Source organism: Ahaetulla prasina, chromosome 1, assembly GCF_028640845.1.
Source record: "Ahaetulla prasina isolate Xishuangbanna chromosome 1, ASM2864084v1, whole genome shotgun sequence".
In the NCBI taxonomy this organism is placed as follows: domain Eukaryota; kingdom Metazoa; phylum Chordata; class Lepidosauria; order Squamata; family Colubridae; genus Ahaetulla; species Ahaetulla prasina.
Window position 1 is genome coordinate 78,497,412 of NC_080539.1, and position 21,091 is coordinate 78,518,502.

A 21,091-nucleotide genomic window follows, 5' to 3' on the forward strand; every position below is an offset into this window, starting at 1 on the left:
AAGATAGCCAGGGAAATGATTGAAGCTTGGGAAACGGGCCCCTTGCCAGTTAACATGAGTGCTGAATTACCACCAGCTTATCAATACTTAGTGTTTGGCAGCACAAAGAAACGACAGCCAATCACCAGTCATCAACACACCAATCAGCCAATAGGAAGGCACCATATCAACAACACAACTCACAAAACAGCCCAAAGCACATATTTCAGTAGGGAGAAATTTCCTGAAGATGGGTTCCAGCATGAGTCCGAAAGCTCGGAAGAGTAAAATCTGGTCCCAGTGACCGACCCAAATTTCATCTCGCATCATTATCCTGAGACACATGTATTTGCCTTCATTGTCAACATTGTCTGAGCAAAGGTGGAAGAATAAATGCACAGTTAGAGAGGGAAATCTCACATGCAGGGCATAACTTTTCCTTGTTTTGAAGATACTTCGAGGATTAAAGAAACAAGCTATTGCATTTTGCCTCTTTGTTAATACAAACTAGTTATGGTAAAAAAATTCAGCCAGTATCAGCTGACACACGCAGCTTTAAGAGATGCCTTTCTTTCTTTTTTTTGGCTCACAATTTTTGTTTTGCTGCAACTGATTAGTAGAACCATAAGGGTTTAATCTGTACCTTGCCCAGTCCTGGAGTATCTTTCACCTTGCTGACTGCCCTTAATAAACAAGGTGGAGCAGGTGGAGGTGAGGTCTGCAGGATCATGCTGAATTTGGTAGCAAATAGATGAGATTCAGAAACGGAGGGTGCAGAAGGTCTGTGCTTCTTCTTTTTGGATGACAGATTCAACTTCTGAGCAGCTCTGTAGAGGAAAAAGAAAATGAAGATGCTATCAAATAATTAATGAAATCTCCACCGTGTTGCCAAGTGATGTCAGCAACAAAACTGCCTGTAATACTGACATTTTTTGGGGGGTTATTGCATGAATCATTCTTAATAAAAACAGGCAAGAATTTTAAAACTGGTTAAATATATACAAGGCACTTTTTTATCATAAAGTTCTTCAGGTAACAATATAGGTTCAGTTGTAGCCAATCAAAAAATTAATACAGCATATAAATAGAAATTAATACCAGAGAATTCTGTTGCATAATGGATATTTGGTTCACAAAATATTTTGGTCTTGGGTGTCCTGTCCATACATGTGAAATATTTGGATATAAGGAACAATTATGATTATGTTAATTTCTATTAAGTGGCCCAAGGGAAATCAACAAACATATAAAGAACTTACACCAAGATATTTTGAACTTAAACCAACATACAGTCTGTTTCCTGTCATGCAGGAGGAGAGAGAAAAGAGAGATGTATGCATGCATCTGAGAACCAAACATAGAAGCAACAACTCAGAAAATAAAAAAACCTGCACTTTGATTTAAGTACGGAGAACTAGAATTTCCAATGCTTTTTGATAGTATTAACCTTTGGAATGGCATTAAAACAGAATAACCTGATTTCATGTTGGCCAACAATTGAAAAATGAATGTAAAAATACACATACTACATTTTCTCTCTCTCTTTCTATTAGATGTGAAAAGTGAAGGAATATGGATAATAGTATAATAGTTACAAGCTCCTCTCTTATCTATGGAAAAAGGCCCAAGAAAGTTTTCTTTCCAAATGCAGCAAAATAAGACAATTTAGAAAAAATAACTGATGTTCACAAGATACTGCTTAATTTATATGTATAAATGTGATTATCACAATGGTGCTAATTCAAAGTGGATCTTTCAAACCATCAGACATTCAGGAAATTTTTTTCACAGTATTGTATTGTCTCCTTAAAGAGTTTATACAGTAACTTATGTACAGGAAAATATGAAAAATCTGTACAGATTGTTTTCCCAAATGAAGTTATGATATAAGATGTTCATCAACCCAGCTATTAATAGCAATGCAAATCTTCATTGTAACAGTTCCTTGAGACACATTTTGGCCCTCCCAAAATTGAAGGAGCAAAACCACAACAGTGATCGTGAAAACAACAATATTTCAAACTAGTAATTTGAAATAAAATGCTGTTAGAAATAAAATGTTAATACTGACATAAAACTGCTAGAGGTGGTTGTCAGTTTGTGGTAGGTATCGTCAATATGCTGACTGTACTCAAATGAATGTTATCATGTCAAATTGGGAATGTAATAAAAGTTCTGACCTGGAATCTGGAGGGCTTATATGGATGAAATTAATAAATTAAATCTGTGCTAGATGGCACTACTGTTTGTCAGTAAATGACCTGCCTCAATTCTGGTTCCAATACTGACTTTCCACATAATCACACATCCTCTAAAAGAACATATTCATATTTTGGGATCCTGCTGGAATCTCAGCTTACGCTAAAGGATCAAGGGGAAGCTGTGGCCAGGGTGGTCTTTGTCCAGCTTCAGACAATAATACCAAAAAAGGAAAATACTTATAGCTCAGGGCTGAAATGAAAGATCCTTGGTGCTCTCTGAGCTTGGTTGCCTTCTTGCAGATGTTTCATTACCCAATGAATTTTTTTTCATCTGCAAGAAATCAACTAAGTTCAGAGAGCACCAAGGATCCCCTCATTTCAGCTGATGGTCCTGACAACAGTGACCCATGCTCTCTTGCAACTAGACCATTGCAACACATTCTTCCTAAAGCTGCCTTTAGATTTTGGCAGTGGTTTGATCTCCAAGCTTGTTTCAATTTAGTTTCTGAATGTTTCATTGCCAGGCTAGGTAACATAATCAGCAGGATTGTCTTGTCCTATTCTCCTTGGCTTATAAATGTCGTCTGCCTTTAGATTATCCAGAAGTTATGACTAGTACAAAATATGGCAACCCTTCAGCTAACTACAGAATTTATCCAATGCTATGGACACTACACTAGTTACTATTTTCATTAAAGAGGCAATTCAAAATGCTTATGATTATCTTTAAAGCCTACTTGGTTTGGTTTCTGGATACTCACAGAATCATATTTGCCAGCAAGATTTGTCTCAGACTATCCTTTATTTGAACAGGGACTCCTGAGAGGTCCCATTCTACAGGACATGACAGGGCAGGAGCTAAACACCCTGCCTTTTTAGTGGCTTCTCCAATTCTGGGGAACACTCTGATTCCTGGGATCCTGGCTTTTTAGGAAGGCACTTAAGGGCTTATTATTCCTTAAGGGTGTTTGGAATTTGATCACCTAGAAAAACGGTTAAAACGTTCAATTTTGGATATCTATAATTTACTCATCAACTATTTACTTCTCAAGAGTTTTTTAAAAACCAAAACAGAAATTTCCATAGATTTAAAGTAGAATTTTAGAGTTAAATTATGTAGGAAAACTCTACACATGCACTGAGTATAGGTCTTACCAGGCTTAGCAGTAAATTCATTATAATAAAGAGCTAGGTGTGTCATGTATGCACCAAAAGAGAACAATGTTATTTATTTTATTTATTTTATTATTTATTTTATTTTATTAAATTTCTATACCGCCCTTCTCCCGAAGGACTCAGGGCGGTGTACAGCCAGAATAAAAACACAGAATATATACAATTAAAAGAATTTAAAATGAACTATTACTATACGGCCGATAATTAAAACATTTAAAAATTTAAAATATTATTAAAACCCCAATTTAAAATCAACTATTTATGCCAGTCCTGCTTGAATGAATAAATATGTTTTAATAAATCATAAATATGTTTTATGATTCTTGATATAGAGGAACAATTAAAAAATTAATCAAAGTAATAATTTACTCAACTCTGAGTTGACACTTCTGACAAAAATAAACTTTTGGGGTACATTTTGGTTTTGTGGGGAGGCTGACTCAAATATACAACATTTGCAGTTATAGTTAAAGGAGCTCTTTTCCAAGATTGCTAGTTAATTCAGTGTAATACTATGCATGACTACTCAGAGTTAAGTGCTGCTATGAATTCAGTAGAATTTACTTCCTATAAAATGTATTTATGCTGCAATCTTAGCCCAGCCAATCAAAGGAAAGAAAATTAAGAGTTTATGCATAGTGAAAATCCCACTGAGTGAGATTAATCACACCTGAATTCCTCAATTTAATTTCAGAATGTAACTTTCTTCAAATGGCAAACTATTTGCAGCTCAGTGATCCAAGACACAACTGAATATAATTTTAGTTTCTGCTTGCATCTGTGTTTTTGTCTATATGTTTATATGCCTACGCATATCTCTATGAACTTGCCTCTTCAATCCCAAATAAATCATTGGTGCTCGCTGTTCTATTTTTAATCATAAACTCAATTTCATTAAAATAATACAGCTATTCAAGTTATACTTTTTAAAAACTATTTCAATATATTCCTTGGGTGATTTAAGCCACTCTTTTATAATACCTGTTAACTAAACTCAACTGGAAGTATTATAGTCATAAAGCAAATCACTGTAATACCTTTATATACAATTATTACACACAGTCAGGACCAATTCATAATTTAATACAAAATTTGCCCTGGCACTGCAAATTTTGAAAACCCTTTGTTAAATAGCTAATTAAATCAGTGGGGATTTTTCTCTAAATCGGAGACACTGATTTATCTTGCAGTCCAATCAGCTCAATGAAGTATTCTCTCCACCCTCCCAGCCTTAAGTCATTTAAAAAAACGAGGGAGGATGGACGAAAGAGTTTTTTCCGTGACCAGAGGAAGCGTGGTTTTGCATGCTGCCTGCATCCAGATAGGGCATTGCTTGTTTGGATGGACCAGTTTCTGGCATACCGCGGACCGATGCCAGTCCACAAACCAGGGTTGGGTACCCCTGCTATATGACAGTATGTTATAATGGTTAAGGCAATTCTCCTGAAATTGCTAGGCTACTCCTTTCCTTTTCACAATTGTGGAATGGGCTATTATAACCTGATTTTTAAAAGCCAAGAAAGCCAATTGTTATTCCATTGGTTTTACGGAGTTTTCAGGATTTGCATTCTTCTAATATCTCCAGTGAGAAAACCTGATATACATATAGTAGATACTTCTAGTCATTTAAATATTTCTTTGTCTCCGAGAAAATCAACTTATGGTGACAGTAAAACTATACGTAATTGTGCTGAGGCTCTGCAGCTACAAATCTTGTCATTTTGTGAGAGTTGAAACACTTTAGAAGCGGGCAGCTTTTTCATTAATTTGCATACATTATCATTCAAGACCACCACAGCAAGTGGCCTTCTGTATTTAATTACAATTTAAAACTCAATCCAACATTTTATGAGCAGCTTAATATAATTATCAAAGTTATGGACCTACCACATTCTAGTTACTAATGTTCCTTAACTATAATATGTGGCAATTACTGCAGTATTTACAAATTGGCCTGTTCCGATTTTAACACATTCTTTTGACACCAAATATTCAAATGCATTTTATTTAGCCTTAAAAAAACTAACAATAGAGGTTTGAAAATATGATTTTAAAAAAAATATTTAAGACTCTGGTAGAGTCTTGTGTTTTAAAAACTGCCCGTGTTCTCCTTGGATAATTGAGAGCTTTTCTACCCACCCGCCAAAAAAATCAACTGCAGCTCTTCTCAATTTGTAAAACTTCTGCTTTGTGGTTTGCAGATCTGGGATTCCATGGGGATGTTTTCTCATTCAAAGAATTTTAAGATGATTCCATTACTTGAAGGCAGAGCTTTGTAGAAAGGTTCATAGATGATCTTAGCCAGCAGATCAATTCCTAAAACTTCTGACAAGTTTCATGGTCCTGTAAAAAACTGTCCAGCTTGATTTTCCCAATTTATGCAACCCGTTTCCCCAAGCAAACTTTTGGATTTAAATGAACTATTATTGTCTCTGAAAAATAAATGCTTTGGCTTATAAAAAGTGTCCAGCTATAAAAATGTGTTATATCCACATGACAGGTTTCACTGGAAATTTATATATTATACGAACAAGATATCCTTGCCCTGAACTCCGGGATAATCTTTATATATCATCATCAATGCAGATGGCAATTTGCTGCTTCAGCTTGATTAGAATCTATCTATCTATCTATCTATCTATCTATCTATCTATCTATCTATCTATCTATCTATCTATCTATCTATCTATCTATCTATCTATCTATCTAGAAGCAGGAAGAGGGAACAGGACAATTCTTACATATTTCCTACACTACAAAAAGATTATTGTGGCTCTAAAGTTAAGAGATAGGCTTCAATTCATTAGTATCAATGTTGTGTGTCAAACTTAAATAATGTCTTCATTCCATAGTTCCTTTACATACTTACAATGATTTTTGTTCTCTTCATTTAGACAGATTTTCCATTTTCTGATCCAACCTGTTGCTAATCACATGAGTACAGGTAATCCTCGATTTATTACCGTAATTGCACCCAGAATTTGGTTGTAAGTCATGATGGTCATTAAGTGGATCACCATCTCACCCAACTTTACAACCTTTTTTGCAACGCTTCTTAAATGATTGCTAACAAACATGTTAGTTGTTAGGAAAACAGTTGGGCATTTTAGCCAGAAATTGGAAATATCCATGTTTTCGGCAAAAAAAGGTGTAAATCGTGTTCATGCCACCCAGTGATGCTGCAAATGGCCGTAAATGTTCCTGATTTGCAGTATACATGCCAACTGTACTTTTATTATTAGAGGTTAAATGATATAGGAATAGTTCACTGTTTCAGGCATGGAAGAGCATGGCCTGATATTCTTATCATATTATTGTCATGGAGGAGTTGACAATTAAACAAATGACTACCACAGTAAATACAGCCATTCACAAAATACACATTTACCAGCAGTATACATGCCAACTTTACTTTTATTATTAGAGGTTAAATAATGTAGGAATAGTTCACTGTTTCAGACATGGGAGAGCATGGCCTGATATTCTTATATTAGTGTCATGGAGGAGTTGACAATTAAACAAATGGCTGCCACAGTAAATACAGCCATTCACAAAATACACATTTACCAGCAAAAAAAATAGAGAAGCAGCACTTTCTCTGGCTTGCTTTAATCTTTTTCTGGGCAACTAGGCCAGCTTCCAAAGAAACCTTGAGCTGCAGCTATCCACTAATTTTATTCTCTAAAAATAAATATTAGAATTACACAGGGCTAAGAGGTTTGTTTGTTTTTTTAAATGAAGATAAGGCTTGAGAATAATGCTTTGCTTTGCAATTTATCAGTTTTCTCTTAATTATTTAATTATTATTTCATTAAGATAATATATAAATAAGTCACGACAGAAAGTCTGAAGTGTGCCAAGGGAAATGTCTGTAGCTTGTTGCACAGATCTGACCTCTTGACATTTCCTTTCCAATTTCCCTTCCATAGCTCCTTTTATTTTCAAGACATTTTCTCATCAGAAATCAAATGGGATTCTGTTGAACATATTCATACAGCTCTGCCCATGATTTGTTTCTGTAGGGAGGAAGGGCAGAGAGCCAGAGCATGGAGCGCAATGGCACTTAGTGTAGCATGTTCCCCCACAGCATACATGCACATGTTCCTGCAAGTTTTTGCTTAGTGCTACCTTCTATGACAGGAACACAGCACAGCAGATCTGCAAAAGACTGGACAGTTTTGGCCATACAGGAAGTCCTTGCTGAACATGCACACATTCAGTGACCATTCAAAGTTACAACATGCTGAACAAGGGGTACCCTTAACAGCTCCTTACCGTTGCAGCCACTACAGCAGGGGTCTCCAACCTTAGTAACTTTAAGGTTTGTGGACTTCAAGTTACTAAGGTTGGAGACCCCTGCACTACAGCATCCCTTTGGTCACATGATTGTAATTCAGGTACACAGGGGCTGGCTTGCAACTATCACACTGCAGCATCTTGTAGTCGTTATCACCATTTGCAAACCTCACTGTCTGCTTCCAACAAGCAAAGTCAATGGGGAAGCCAGCAGGATCACAAGATCACATGATATTTCAACCACACAATCATGCCTAATGATGGCAACTACGATTGCTGGAACTGCGGCCGTAAGTCGGTGGGGGTCATGTGATGTGCTTTATGATGCATCATTTAGAGTTCCTGTTCCCAATTATCATTGGTAAATGAAGGGCTCCTATACCTACTTTGGGTAATTTCTCAAGAAATTGGTACCCTATTTTAGATCAAGGTCAAACACTTGCCATCTTCCTTGGACACTCTTGAAGAAAATGTATGCTTAAAATCTAACAAGATATTTCCCTTGACTTTTTTTACAAGGTAATGTCACTTGTCTAACCGACAGTCCATTTCTGTGTTTCTCACTAGATAGCACCTAAGAGACTTATATATTGTTACAATACAAACTAATTTCTGCTGGATTATTTTGTAATGTTCTATTTTGTATGGAATAGAACCAACATTGTTGGTTTTTTAAAAAAAGAGGGCAAGTGAGCTGTAACCTGATTTGCTCAGCAAAATTAAATCACTCTTCCTGTTTATCTTTTTTTTAAAAGAAATCTCTTATTCTAACTGTATTGATCTGTCCAAGAATTATCTTTCTGGCTGGTTTTATCAGTTTAGAGGTTCTGGGACCTGAAAGAAAGATATGTAAAACTCCTGAGAGGCAACCAGATTTTTTCCTCCTCTTCTTTGCCTATCCTCTCACCTTGACACCATTTCAACATTCAGCACATTTGCTGATTTCAATCAGTGCTTTTTCAAAAGACTCTCTGAAAATAGCAACGTACTTAACTTTTGTTCATGAAAAAAAATGGCTCTGAAGACGACTTCAAAAACAGGGCCTCGTAGCAGACTAATCATTTTACTTATAATAACAAATGTAATAGCTTTGTGAAGGTTGAATTTCAAAAAATTACTCGCTATTCATAAATGGTAAAGGACAGATCTGAACAGATAGCTACTTGCTATTCAGTTTACTTTAATGTGGTCAGTCTGCCTTATTTCATATTGTCATTATAGTGCAAAAGTACCGAGCAATCTGATTGATGTGCTAACTTTAAAATGGAATAAGAATAAAAACGGCAAGGTTTGTAGAATGTAAGACACATAATAATGCCTCAAATAAGCAATGTTTTCACCTTCTGTCTACATCAGAGGTGTCAAACTCCATTTCATTGAAGGCTGCATCAGGGTAGTGTTTGACCTTGGGGGGGTGCAGGGGGCGTGGCCAGGGGGGGTTTGGCCAGCTTGACATCACTTGTGTTGGGGGCATCTATAGTGACCCGAGTGCTCTGCCAGTGAAAACGGAGTTCGGGAGGGCTGCAGACGGCCCTCCCGAGCTCCCTTTTTTCTGGCAGAGGCACCGCGGACTGATCCTTCACTGTTCCCAGGGCAGCCCTGTGGGCCAGATCTAAACACCCACGAGCCAGATCCAGCCCGGGGGCATTGGATTTGACACCCCTGGTCTAGATCAATGTTTCTCAGCCTCATCAACTTTAATATATGTGAATTTCATCTCCCAGAATTCGCCAGCCAGAATATGGAAATCTACACATCTTAAAATTGCTGAGATAAAGAAACACTGATCTAGACAGATTAGCTGAGTTCAGCTATTGCCTATCCATCAGATACCCTGCTAAAAGAGGAAATGTTCGGTTGCACAGGGCTTAAGGTACCATTTAACATCATCAAATAAGCATCCACTTGCATTGCAGGATTTCTTCACTGTCTGTTTCCCTATGGGTCTTTCTTGGTCCACCAACATCTATTTTGTCAGGGGCCCCAATCCTCTGTAAAATGCCTGAGATACATGCATTAACCCGACTAGTTCTACCCTTTTTATGTTCACTTTTAACAACTCCCCAAGCTTTAGGCACAGGTCTTTCTTTACAGGAAACTTGCATATAGATTGAAAGCAATTTGCCGATGTTTGTCCAGCATGCTTTTGCCTAGATTCTAGTATAGTGCATTGCATGAGAAAATACAGAAGTGAGCAAAGCACAAAAGAATGAAGCAATTGTGATTAGGTGGTAAGTAAATGGTTGGTATGCTCTAGTATTCTCAGAAAAGATGGGGAAGAAGAGATGAGCATGTAGACACGGTAAGTGGGAGAGGCAGATATGGCGGAATGGGGGGCCCATATCGTGTTTTGGGGGTACGCCCTCGCTATTTACGAGCGATCGCGTGCTCTGCCCCCCCAGATTTTTCCCGTTCCCCGAGTGGCCAGTGTACTCAGGACTTGGGCCTTCAGCTGATGTTATGCAATGCAAGGTCCGTGGTGAACAAAGCCCCCCTGATTTCAGATCTAATTCAGGAGGGGACCATGGACGTTATGGGCATTACGGAGACCTGGTTGGGCATGGAAGGGGGGGGTCCCCCTAGTGGAGATGTGCCCACCAGGTTTCCGAGCATTCCATCAGCCAAGGGCCGAAGGTAGGGGTGGGGGGGTGGCGGTCATTATCAAGGAAAGTCTGGAACTGAGGGAGACCACTGTGCCTCAGATAGCTGGTTGTGAATCCCTCTATGTGAAGTGGAGTCGTAGGACTCAGGTGGGCTTGTTGATCATGTACCTGGCTCCTTGCTGCGTGACAACAGCCCTGCCCGAGCTGTTGGAGTTGCTGGCTGGGTTGGCAGTTGAAACCCCTAGACTGTCGTTCATGGGGGATTTCAATTTGCCATCAATTGGCGTGGCTTCCTCGACGGCCCGGGAGTTCATGGCTTCCTTGACGGCCATGCACCTGACTCAATTAGTGGACGGCCCTACCCACATCGGGGGAGGCACTCTAGACCTAATTTTTGTCTCTGGCCAGTGGTTGAATGATCTGATTTTAAATGATTTAGTTGTCGAGCCTTTGTCATGGTCAGATCATTCTCTTCTTCGTCTGGACTTTCGGACCGCTACTCAACACCGCAGGGAGACGGAACCAATGCGTTGGTTCCGTCCCAGGCGCCTGATGGACCCAGAGAGGTTCCTGATGGAGCTTGGGCCGTTTCCTGAGGATCTGGCCCGCGGCACAGCTGAAGAACTAGTCGCGGCCTGGGAACAGGCTGCGGCTGGGGCTTTGGACCGTGTCGTGCCTTTGCGGCCTCTGACCCGGCGTAGGTCTCAACCAGCTGCTTGGTTCTCCGAGGAGCTGAGATAGATGAAATGCCGGAGAAGACGCCTGGAGAGTGCTTGGAGATCCAGCCGTTCGGAAGCTGACCGGACACTAGTTAGGTCATATAGTAGGACCTACCTAGTGGCATTGAGGGAAGCGAAGCGTTCCTACATTTCCTCCCTCATTGCGTCGGCAGATAACCGCCTGGCCGCCCTGTTTCAGTATAAAGCAGATTCCTAAGAAAAAGTAATTGTTTAGTTTTACTTCTTTAAGTGAATTACTGAGCTACAGTAGGATAACAGAAATTCCAGAAAGGTATTTGTACTTCTCTCTCTCTCCATCCCTCTCCCTTTCTCTCATACATAGATACACTTACATATTCAAACAACTGTACTCCTTTACATGCATTCATGCATCCATGTTTCTTTCTCTCTCTCTCCCCCCCCCTCCTCCCACCCTTTGCAGAACACAGAGAGACAACAGCTGAAATAATGCAGACCTGCTGGATCAAGTCATGACCCACCTAAGTCTAACTTTTTATAATTTCTTGTCCAATGGAATTGGGAGTTGGAAATAAAGCTTATAAATAAGGGTGTGGACAATTTATCTGCCTTATCATCTGTATGTCAGAAGAATACTTTTTTTTTTTTTTAAGAAAACTAAACACGATGAAACAAACTTGATATGGCACTCCATGAAAGAGTCAATTGGGTAGCAGTTCAGAATGCTACTGACCGCACCATTGGAAGCTTCCCTCTCTCCCCTACAGGGAGCTTTACATTGTGCACAATAATAAATGGGGAGAGAGGGAGACAGAGAAAGAGCAGGGAGGAGAGAGAATGAATGCCAAAGGCGAAAGAAGCTCAACAGAGTTAATATCCAGATAGACAGTGTTGCTCCAATAGGTTCATGTGCTAAATACAACTCCCCTACTGGTTCCTGCCAAGCTCCTTCCCCATCTGCCTTTAATTCTTTTTTGTCTTTTTAATTTTGAAAACTGGAAGCAGACACATGGCTAAACAAGTCCCAGCCTCAAGCATCGTTTTTATTTAAAATAATGTTCCACAGGCTCCATAGATATTTGAATACCTAATGTTGGGTAGCTCTACAGCCTTGTACTTCTTTTGACAGTGTGCCCAGCTCCCTAGATAAAAAACAAAGATAAGCTGGAGCAGTAAGGAACATTCATGGGCTTCAAGCATCCCATAACTAGCTTGCTTTTTACACATAGAGTTTTTAATGAATGGCCAGGCTCTCACAGCAGCCCCTATATTAATAGACATACTTGTGGATGTCATTTTGTGACAAAACTTGCTTTCAGAATAATAACATCATCTCCCTTCCTGACAAGCCATGCCCCTGATCTACTACTTGATGATGATTGGCACTATCCAGTCAATGGTAGTATGTTCAAATAATGGCAACACTCCAATAATGGACCACAGCTCAGTATCTCTCATCTAAAAATATCCAGCAATTGGAAATGTAATAATAATTCTGCTTAAGTCATCACAATCAAATTGTTCTGTTTCTTACTGAAGTTATCAGTAGAGTGTGGCAGAAAACAACTATAGTGACCTGAGGCTTGTCTAAGCCTAATATCTCACAGCTTTCTGCAAACACTCATAAAGAAAGAGACACAGAAGTTATAATCTACTTGACAGATAACAACAAAAAGAGGTATCACAAATAATAAGCTTTTACCAAGCTCTCCATACTTCAGAGTTATGTCTAATTACAAAAACAACTCATAAAGTGCTATGCTCATAACCCAAACAGAAAAATCCTGATTTAGAATATAGCAGCAGCTCTAAAAAGACAATGATGTTGTAAGTGATCATCACCTTGCTACTAAACAGAGGCAGAGTAAACCTGATTTGAAACACAACTGGTTGAAACACAATGACAGAATGTATGTAGCCCATTGAATTGAAAACAATTGTGTCACTGAAGATCAGCACTGCTCAGGAGAGTTCAGGTAATTTAATTTGCATTGTCTGAAGTAAGAGAGGAATTGGAAGTTCTCTAGACGTGGAAAAATAAAACTCTACAGCAGTAGTAATTAAAGCATTCACCTGTAACTGACTGACCTTCTGTTAGATCTAAATAAAACTAGCCAATTAAATATTGGAAATGTGCACAATCTTTCCAAGGCAATTGTTTACTGTTAGCAGGGATAAAATAGAACATGGGATAACTTTATAGCTTTTGATGCAACTAAATACTCATGTGCACATGTTACTCAAGAAATATAGAGATTATTATACAATATAAAAGTGTTTTAGATTGTGGTCATCTGAAACAGTTTTCAAAAATGAGCTAGAAAAGTGACACTCGTAATATCCGATTTAGAAAACTAAGCTGAAAGGGAAAAGCAAAAGTTACAATATCAACACAAAGCATGTGTACGTATTTTACGTACTGTACTATAGTACTACTAAAAGAATTGTCTTTGTCTTATCCTTTCTTAATTTCTTTCTGGTTCAGTTCAATATTTTATTCATATTTATTTCTTATCGTTGCATTACTTTGTCTATAACAAGTAATTAAGAATATTAGCATATCCAGATATGAACATGACGTCTATGTTATAATAACTTCATATAAAAATAAAACACATATATTTTAATTCTATATTTTAAATACTGAGTTGGATTAAGGACCCACACATAACTAATATCATTTTTGCACCAGGAAAAATCCCACTGTAACTGAAAAGTATGTTGCACTTAATGTACCCATTTTAAAAGGAATGCCAAAATATTTACAGCATGACTAACTGGCCCTGGAAAGCTTCCCTCCTTCTTGGCTCAGTATCGACTACAAAAACACTTTTCTCTTAGAGGACTTTTGCCTCTAAAATCATAGTAAGTTGCAAGGGTCAAGGCAGTGAAGCATTGCCTAAGGAAAATCCTAGCGCTTCGTCAGGTCCAAATTTAATCAACTCAAGAGTGTCTTTTTGTACGGTGAGAGACCGTCAAGGGATAAACTGCACCACAAATAAGGCGGTAGTGGCTGATCAAAAAGAAAGCAAACAAGCTGACATTTTAACATCTTACAATCTTATAAATATAAAAAAAAGTCAATTTGGAACACTTGTTGAAAACTATTAAAATGGTTCAGAATGTCCTAAATCGCCAAATTTATCGAGCTGATTAGCCTGAATGTTATTAGCACAACTCAGACAAAACAATCCAAAAACACTCAAAGAGAGCAGAGTGGGAAGTGCACCACTGAAGATGGTTGCCGCTCGTCTCATCCATTACTAGCCTGTGTAAACACACCCTGCCATGCATATAAACTGTATATGCATAGACTTGTCTAAATGATCAAAGATCTCTCTGCCTGCCCTGTTCCAGATTATGCATACTGAGCCCACAAGCATACAGTTTGCATGTATGCCAGCAGTGTTTACATGTTATTGAACCACCCATTAAGGCAGGGCTTGGATCACAATGGCTTTCTCTGCCCCCCTCCTTTTCTGTTCTTTCCCTAAATGAGGCTGTCACTCTGTTAGTTTCTGCATAAAAGCGATTCTGATTGGAATGGCTGGCTGAGCAGTAGGGTAAAGAAGTGAGACAAATGGTCACTTTACAAGAGTCCACAGAATCCTGAAGCTGGTCTTTAATTGCATTCTCTATCCTCTTTACAGAAAAAAAAAATACAGTCGTGTCAGGAAAAAGATACCGGTATGGAAAATGCCCTTATCTAAATGCATTATACTCTCATTGCATATCACTCCATAATAGGCTTTGGCACTGAAATCAGTTTCCTCCAGCAACTGATAAAACTGGCATTTATTATCTTTTTTCCTCCATTTTTCATTTTCCCAGATAAGATAGTCCTCGGTTAACAACATTAATTGGAACCGGAATTTCCACTGCTAAAGTACAATGTCACAGGACTACATCACTTAGCAACACAATTCCCACTGCTATCGTTAAACAAGGCTCAAGGGTCATTAAACAGATAGCTTCCAAACAGGCCGGCAGGCAAGCAAGATGCAGCACAAACAAGCCAGAGGTGGTTGTTCCTGGGTAGGGGAAGTTGTGCAGCTGCCCTCATGGCATAGCATGAGTGTAGTGAGGCTGGCTGTGTCAGGTGGGGAGGATGCATGAGGCGCAGTGTGAGTATGGCAGGGCCATAGGGCTGCTGCTAAGTGGGTTAGGATGCATGAGTGGCCCATGAGGCACAGTGCGAGCACAGCAGGGCCAGGGGTGGCTACTGTCAGGTAGTCCTATAGAAATATTTTACTAGAAGAGTTCTTCGCTCCTCCGAAAACAACAAAATACCTTATACCAACAGGCTTGAAATCCTGGGATTAAAAAAATTACAACTCCGTCGACTTCGACATGACCTGTGTTTAACACACAAAATCATCTATTGCAATATCCTTCCTATAAAAGACTACTTCAGCTTCAATCACAATTTTACAAGAGCAAAAAATAGATTCAAGCTTAATGTCAACCGATTCAAACTTGATTGCAGAAAATATGACTTCGTAACAGAGTTGTTAATCCTTGGAACTCATTACCTGACTCCATAGTCTCTACTCAAAATCCCAAAATCTTCAACCAAAAACTCTCTACTATTGACCTCACCCCATTCCTAAAAGGACTATAAGGGGCGTGCATAAGAGCACAATAGTGCCTACCGTTCCTGTCTTATTGCTCCCTTCATTATATCAAATTAATATAGTTGATATTGTCTTTTTTAAAAGACAATACGCAGGAAAGATATTTAATTGAATGGAAAAAATGGATTGATTATTTACAAAATAGATATCAGATTAAGAAATATCAGATTGCCTTTGAATAATTAGAAAGTTATTTTATGTAATGGGGAGGGGGTTGGGAGATGAAAAGCTTTGGATGTGGTTACTTGGATTGGAAGGGAAAATTTTATTCTATGTTTGGTTTATGTATAACAATACCTTGTGATTGACCCGGGAAGCCGGGGGGGGAGGGAGGGGGGGAGGGGGTTTTTTGGGAGGGAGGGGGAAAAAAGGGGGAAAAATGTTTTTGTTTTTTAAAACTCTTTCAATAAAAAAAAATTAATATAGTTGATGCATATTTTTTACTTATATATATATACATATATATTTTCTTCAACTTATGTTGTTTTATTCATGACAATGTTTGTGTATACTGTTGTGACAAAAAGAAATAAGAAAGAAGAAAGAAATAAGGTACTTTTTCAGGTGGCAACTGGACTTTCTTGTTTTTTTCTTTGAAGATGTTTCACTTTTCATCCAAGAAGCTTCTTCAGCTCTGACTGGATGGTGGGGAATGGAAGAATTTATATTCCTTGTGGACAGCAAGGACATTTATATTCCTTGCGGATTTGCATTCTTTTAGAGAGTCATTGAGGCAACTTGGAGGTTTATCTGTGACCTCAGAGTCACCTGAATAGTGCAAATAAATGTGGAGTCTTCTTGGCTGCAGAATGTTTTCTGCCCTGTGTCCCTTTACTGTTGAAGACCGGTGCAGACTGTTGGGGATGAGTCTGTGTTATGTGCATCTTTGCACTACTCAGGTGACCCTGAGGACACAGATAGACCTCCAAATGGCCTCAACAACTCTCTAAAAGAGTGCAAATGACCAGCTGTCTGCAAGGAGTATAAATCCTTCCATTCCCCACCATCCAGTCAGAACTGAAGAAGCTTCTTGGATGAGAAACAAAATGTCTTCAAAGAAAAAACAAGAAAGTCCAGTTGCCTTCTGAAAAAGCACCTTTGGGACAATCATGACCTGGATGACTAAAAATCTCCATAGACTTTTACTGTCAGGTGCAAATGACATACTGGAACAACCTGCAAACTTCCCTACTGGCTTCCCATTGACTTTACTATTGAAAAGCCAGTAAGGAATGGCGATCACATGACTGCAGGACACTGCAACTGTTATAAGTGTGAACCCGTTGCTATGCATGCAGACCATGACCATGGGACTGTGGAGATGCTGGAACACCTGGAATTTCAACGACTTGTCATAAGTACCACTTGTTCAGCCCCATCATAACTTTGAACGGTTGTTGAATGAACATTGTTAAATGAAGACTATCTATATTATAAACATAAGCACTGGGTTTTTTTTGGAAAGGACACATATCACTAACTTGGCATCAATGTGCAAAACGGGTTTCTTAAAAATGCTGACAAACAAAACAAAAAACCAACAATGTTGAATGGTTGCAAAAATCCAGACCAAGGTAATTGTCACTTTTCAAACATAGAATGTTCTACATTGGTTTGCAAAAAAGGCCTCTTTTGTTAGAACTTTGCTGAAAATAGCTGATTGTATTTTAGGGATGAGCAAACCAAGTATTGAGGCTTAAATTGGCAGATGTATTATGATTCTAGGGAAGTACAAGCTGTCTCACACTATTCTTAAACTGTAATTTGAAAACGATCATGGTTTCAATAAATAGAATAAAAACTCCTGAGCCAAGAAGTCTGTCAGCTGGAAACCCCAAGAAGAAAATGATTATTCTTCAATATGAGATATATATGTTGCTCTTTGTTATTTATTATGAGATACATGTTTTGCCAACAAAATGTGATGCATTTATCAACATTCAGAATTACTTTTCTGCTGGCGGTTTTGGAAAAAAGGGGAAAATGTGAAGTCATCAACTAGAGAAATTACAAAAGTAAACCGAAGGGCAATCAAAATACAGAAATGACATTCAATTGTCCTACACACAGAACTCAACACAAATACATGGTAAACAAGTGACTAATGCTCCAAATTTATGACCTGTTTTCTTCCCTTGTTTCCGTAAACGAAAAGTCAGTGTAATTGTGAAAAAAATTCATCAGTTTTAAATCTGGTAATTACAACATACCCAAGTTCACATATTGAAAACAAAGTAAAAAAAAACAATCAATTGTCAATTAAGGGCCTTTAAACAGATCATGGACACATTTCTCAATGAAAGTTAAGATTTGTTTGACATTCTGTATTTCTCCTGTCTTATTTTGCTCTGGAGTTAACACTGTTCTGTAATTACTGTAAGAATGCAACTAGGGTCAATTGTGAACTGATTACAGTCTGGAAAGTGATGGATTGCCTTTGTAATATTTGTCACTGAGGAAGTCCCTTTTTCAATTTAAAAGAATAACCAGATAATATTATAAATATAAGTGCTATCATATTGCTAGAATCTTTTGCTTCTTCTTTTTTTTAATACAAAGGACAGATTGAGGATAAGAGTTGTCTGCTTTATTCATCAAGCAGTGGAAACCAGCGCTGGAGAAAAAACTTAAAAAATGGAAAGTTTGAAGCAGAGAGAGATAATGTTCTGGGACTGTGTTATCTGCTGCCAGCTCTGGGCTAGCCTAGAGTGAACAATTATTGCCTCAAGATGTTATCCATGATCTCTAAACTTGCAAACATTTATATTTTAACAACATGTTGAATTTAATTCCAAGCTGCAGATATTGAGGACAAAGTACAGGAAATGTGGGTTGGATTTAAAATATATTGGGAATAATTTGCAGATGCAATTAATAGCTGTGTGGTCACTTTGGTCCCCAAAAGTGGGAAGTCTATTACTGGATAGTTTTAAAAGCTCAGCATTTCAGATATAAAATTATATATCCAAATATCCCTTATTATCAGAGAAAAGACAAATAACCTTCTAAAAAATGGGTCTCCAACCTGGGCAACTTTAAGCCTGGAGGACTTCAGCTTCCAGAAGCTTTGCTGGCTAGGGAATTCTGGGAGTTGATGTCTGTCAGGCTTAAAGTTGCCAAGGTTGGAGACCCCTGTTCTAAAATACATTTTAGAGAGCAACATTTCAGCCCATATAATATAAATAGGAAAAATTGATTTTGGAATATGCATGCCCTTAATGTATTGTGTGATATGACAAGTTCCAGTACAAGACATGAACCTGACTACTCATTCTAAAAGACACAGATGACAGAATGATGGATTCTGAATCTTATAATTTTTATGGACTAAATATGTGAAAGCAATAATGTTAGTATGTATTTGAGTTTTTGTGAATTTGTAACATATTTGTTAAATCTGTTTCAATTAATTATGATCAAATAATTGGAAATTATACTGTGTGGTGTGTGTCCTGGCAGTTATATATTGGATTGCACCAGTGGTGGGATTCAAATAATTTAACAACCGGTTCTCTGCCCTAATGATTTCTTCCAACAACCAGTTCACCAAACTGCTCAGAAAGTTAACAACCGGTTCTCCCGAAGTGGTGCGAACTGGCTGAATCCCACCACTGGATTGCACGCTCAATTCCCAAAGTTGATTTACATTGTGATAACCTTTTAACTCTCTCATCCATGATGCTCATTTAGTTCCCCAAATATTTTTCTAAACAATGGGTCACTAATAAATTCAGATACACATGCCTGTTTTCAGTAGAAACCCTTTTAATTCTTCATGATTACCCTGACTTATTTTTATCTTGAAACCATTTGTTATTTAGAGTTAGTTTATGTGAGGTACTGATGATTAACCAAGCTACTTCCTACATCTTTTTAAATTCTTAAATATTATATTAAGCCAATTAAAATAGTGCTTCCCAAAACTGGGTAAATTACTCCAAAATTGGGCAAAAGTGGTTTTGCAGGGCAAATGACTGAGGTTAGGTCAAGCAATCAGGGCAAAATTTTGTTGGAAGGATAATTTGGAAGGTTTTTTGGTAAGAATCCACGATGAATATCATGTGGTAGCTGGGAAAGCCACAATACAATTATCACCATTTCCAAGCACCTATGAAGTTGCCTTCATAGACAGCACAAAATGAAACTGTTTGCTATACCCCAATTCTGTTTTGGGTAATGAAGTAAAAGGTTGGGTAGCACTGAATTAAAGACTACATTAGTAGAGGTAGTCTAAAGTTCTGTGTCAGATAGATTGCAAGGATTCCATGAAGTATTTGTATCTGTCCAAAGTACACATATGTAAACCTATTTTGCATTAGACTGCTGCTTAAAATAAGGAAAAACTCTTATTTATATCTAATCTGTGATGGAGATACATTTGATGACCAAAGAAAGATTTCTAAATTGCTATATTAATATTTTCGAACATATTTCCATGGGGACCATAAGCATCCATAATATTGTCTAGAGATAGAATAAGGGAGTATCTCCCTCACATAATGGCCCTCCATGCCATAATCACCCACTTATTATGGGTTTCTGTATCTGGAGAGGATCCTTAAAAATGTTGCACTGGCAATAATTGTGAAAATTACAGTATAAAGATGTAGATAGTATATTAGTCCCTAGAAACAATATATTTTTATTTATCGCAAGTAATTTGATTTGGAGAGACGGTAATCCCTATTTTTCACTGATGTCTTATATCTATTCACAATGAACCAGTGCACTTTTATGCCCAGAATCCTTTTTAATTTGCTTTCTATTCATGTCTTTTTTCAGTTCTTATTCATTTTAATTCCAGCAATCCTTTGCCTGCCATATATCAATTATTTTACATAAGCTTAGTTATTAATTATGGGCTCAACCTTTTTAAACCATAATTGTACTTGCCTGGTATTTTGTTGACTTTGCAGTTATAAGGCACTGTTTTATTCACACAGAAGAAGAAAAGTTACCATCAGACATTTTGGGGAAGGCAAAACAGAACAATGGACTGTTTGAGCCTGGAACAGGAGACCTTTCAATATCTGGGTGCAGTGGAATTAGACAAATGAACATCACAGGAGGAAAAAAAACACAATCCAGCATCCAAAAAATGAGTGGGAACAAAGCTACAGAAAGCTTTGAAAATAAGAATAAGGACTTTGTGCAGAATCTATCAGGAATTTTATTAGCGTTATTAATTACAATTAGTTGTAATGACTATTGTCAACTTTTGAGATTGGAGACTCCTGAATACAAATTGCTGGGGCTCCAATGCCTTCAAAACCTGCATGAGGACATTCAAAAAGTATTTGGCTACTACGATAACTGAACTATGTTGATTTTTGGTATGATTCACCAGACTCTTCTTATTTAATTCAACAGTATCTAATTATTTTTTATTTTATTTATATTGTCACACAGCATATATAAGCATAAGCATGAAATAACTAAACAATATATAAGCATATATATAAGCATGAGTATATAATAACTATATTAATTGGATATAACGAAAG

The 21,091-nt window shown here is 37.8% G+C and overlaps 1 protein-coding gene across 4 annotated transcripts in view; it reads right to left on the minus strand.

Annotated features, from left to right (window-relative positions):
- The window catches only part of KIF26B (kinesin family member 26B), a 361,542-nt gene that overhangs the window by 144,051 nt on the left and 196,400 nt on the right, over positions 1 to 21,091 (minus strand). For all 4 annotated transcript variants that reach the window (XM_058165246.1, XM_058165242.1, XM_058165253.1 and 1 more), the window contains one exon: positions 623 to 806. In XM_058165246.1, the coding sequence (XP_058021229.1) occupies positions 623 to 806 (184 nt within the window). The remainder of the gene's footprint in view (positions 1 to 622; positions 807 to 21,091) is intronic.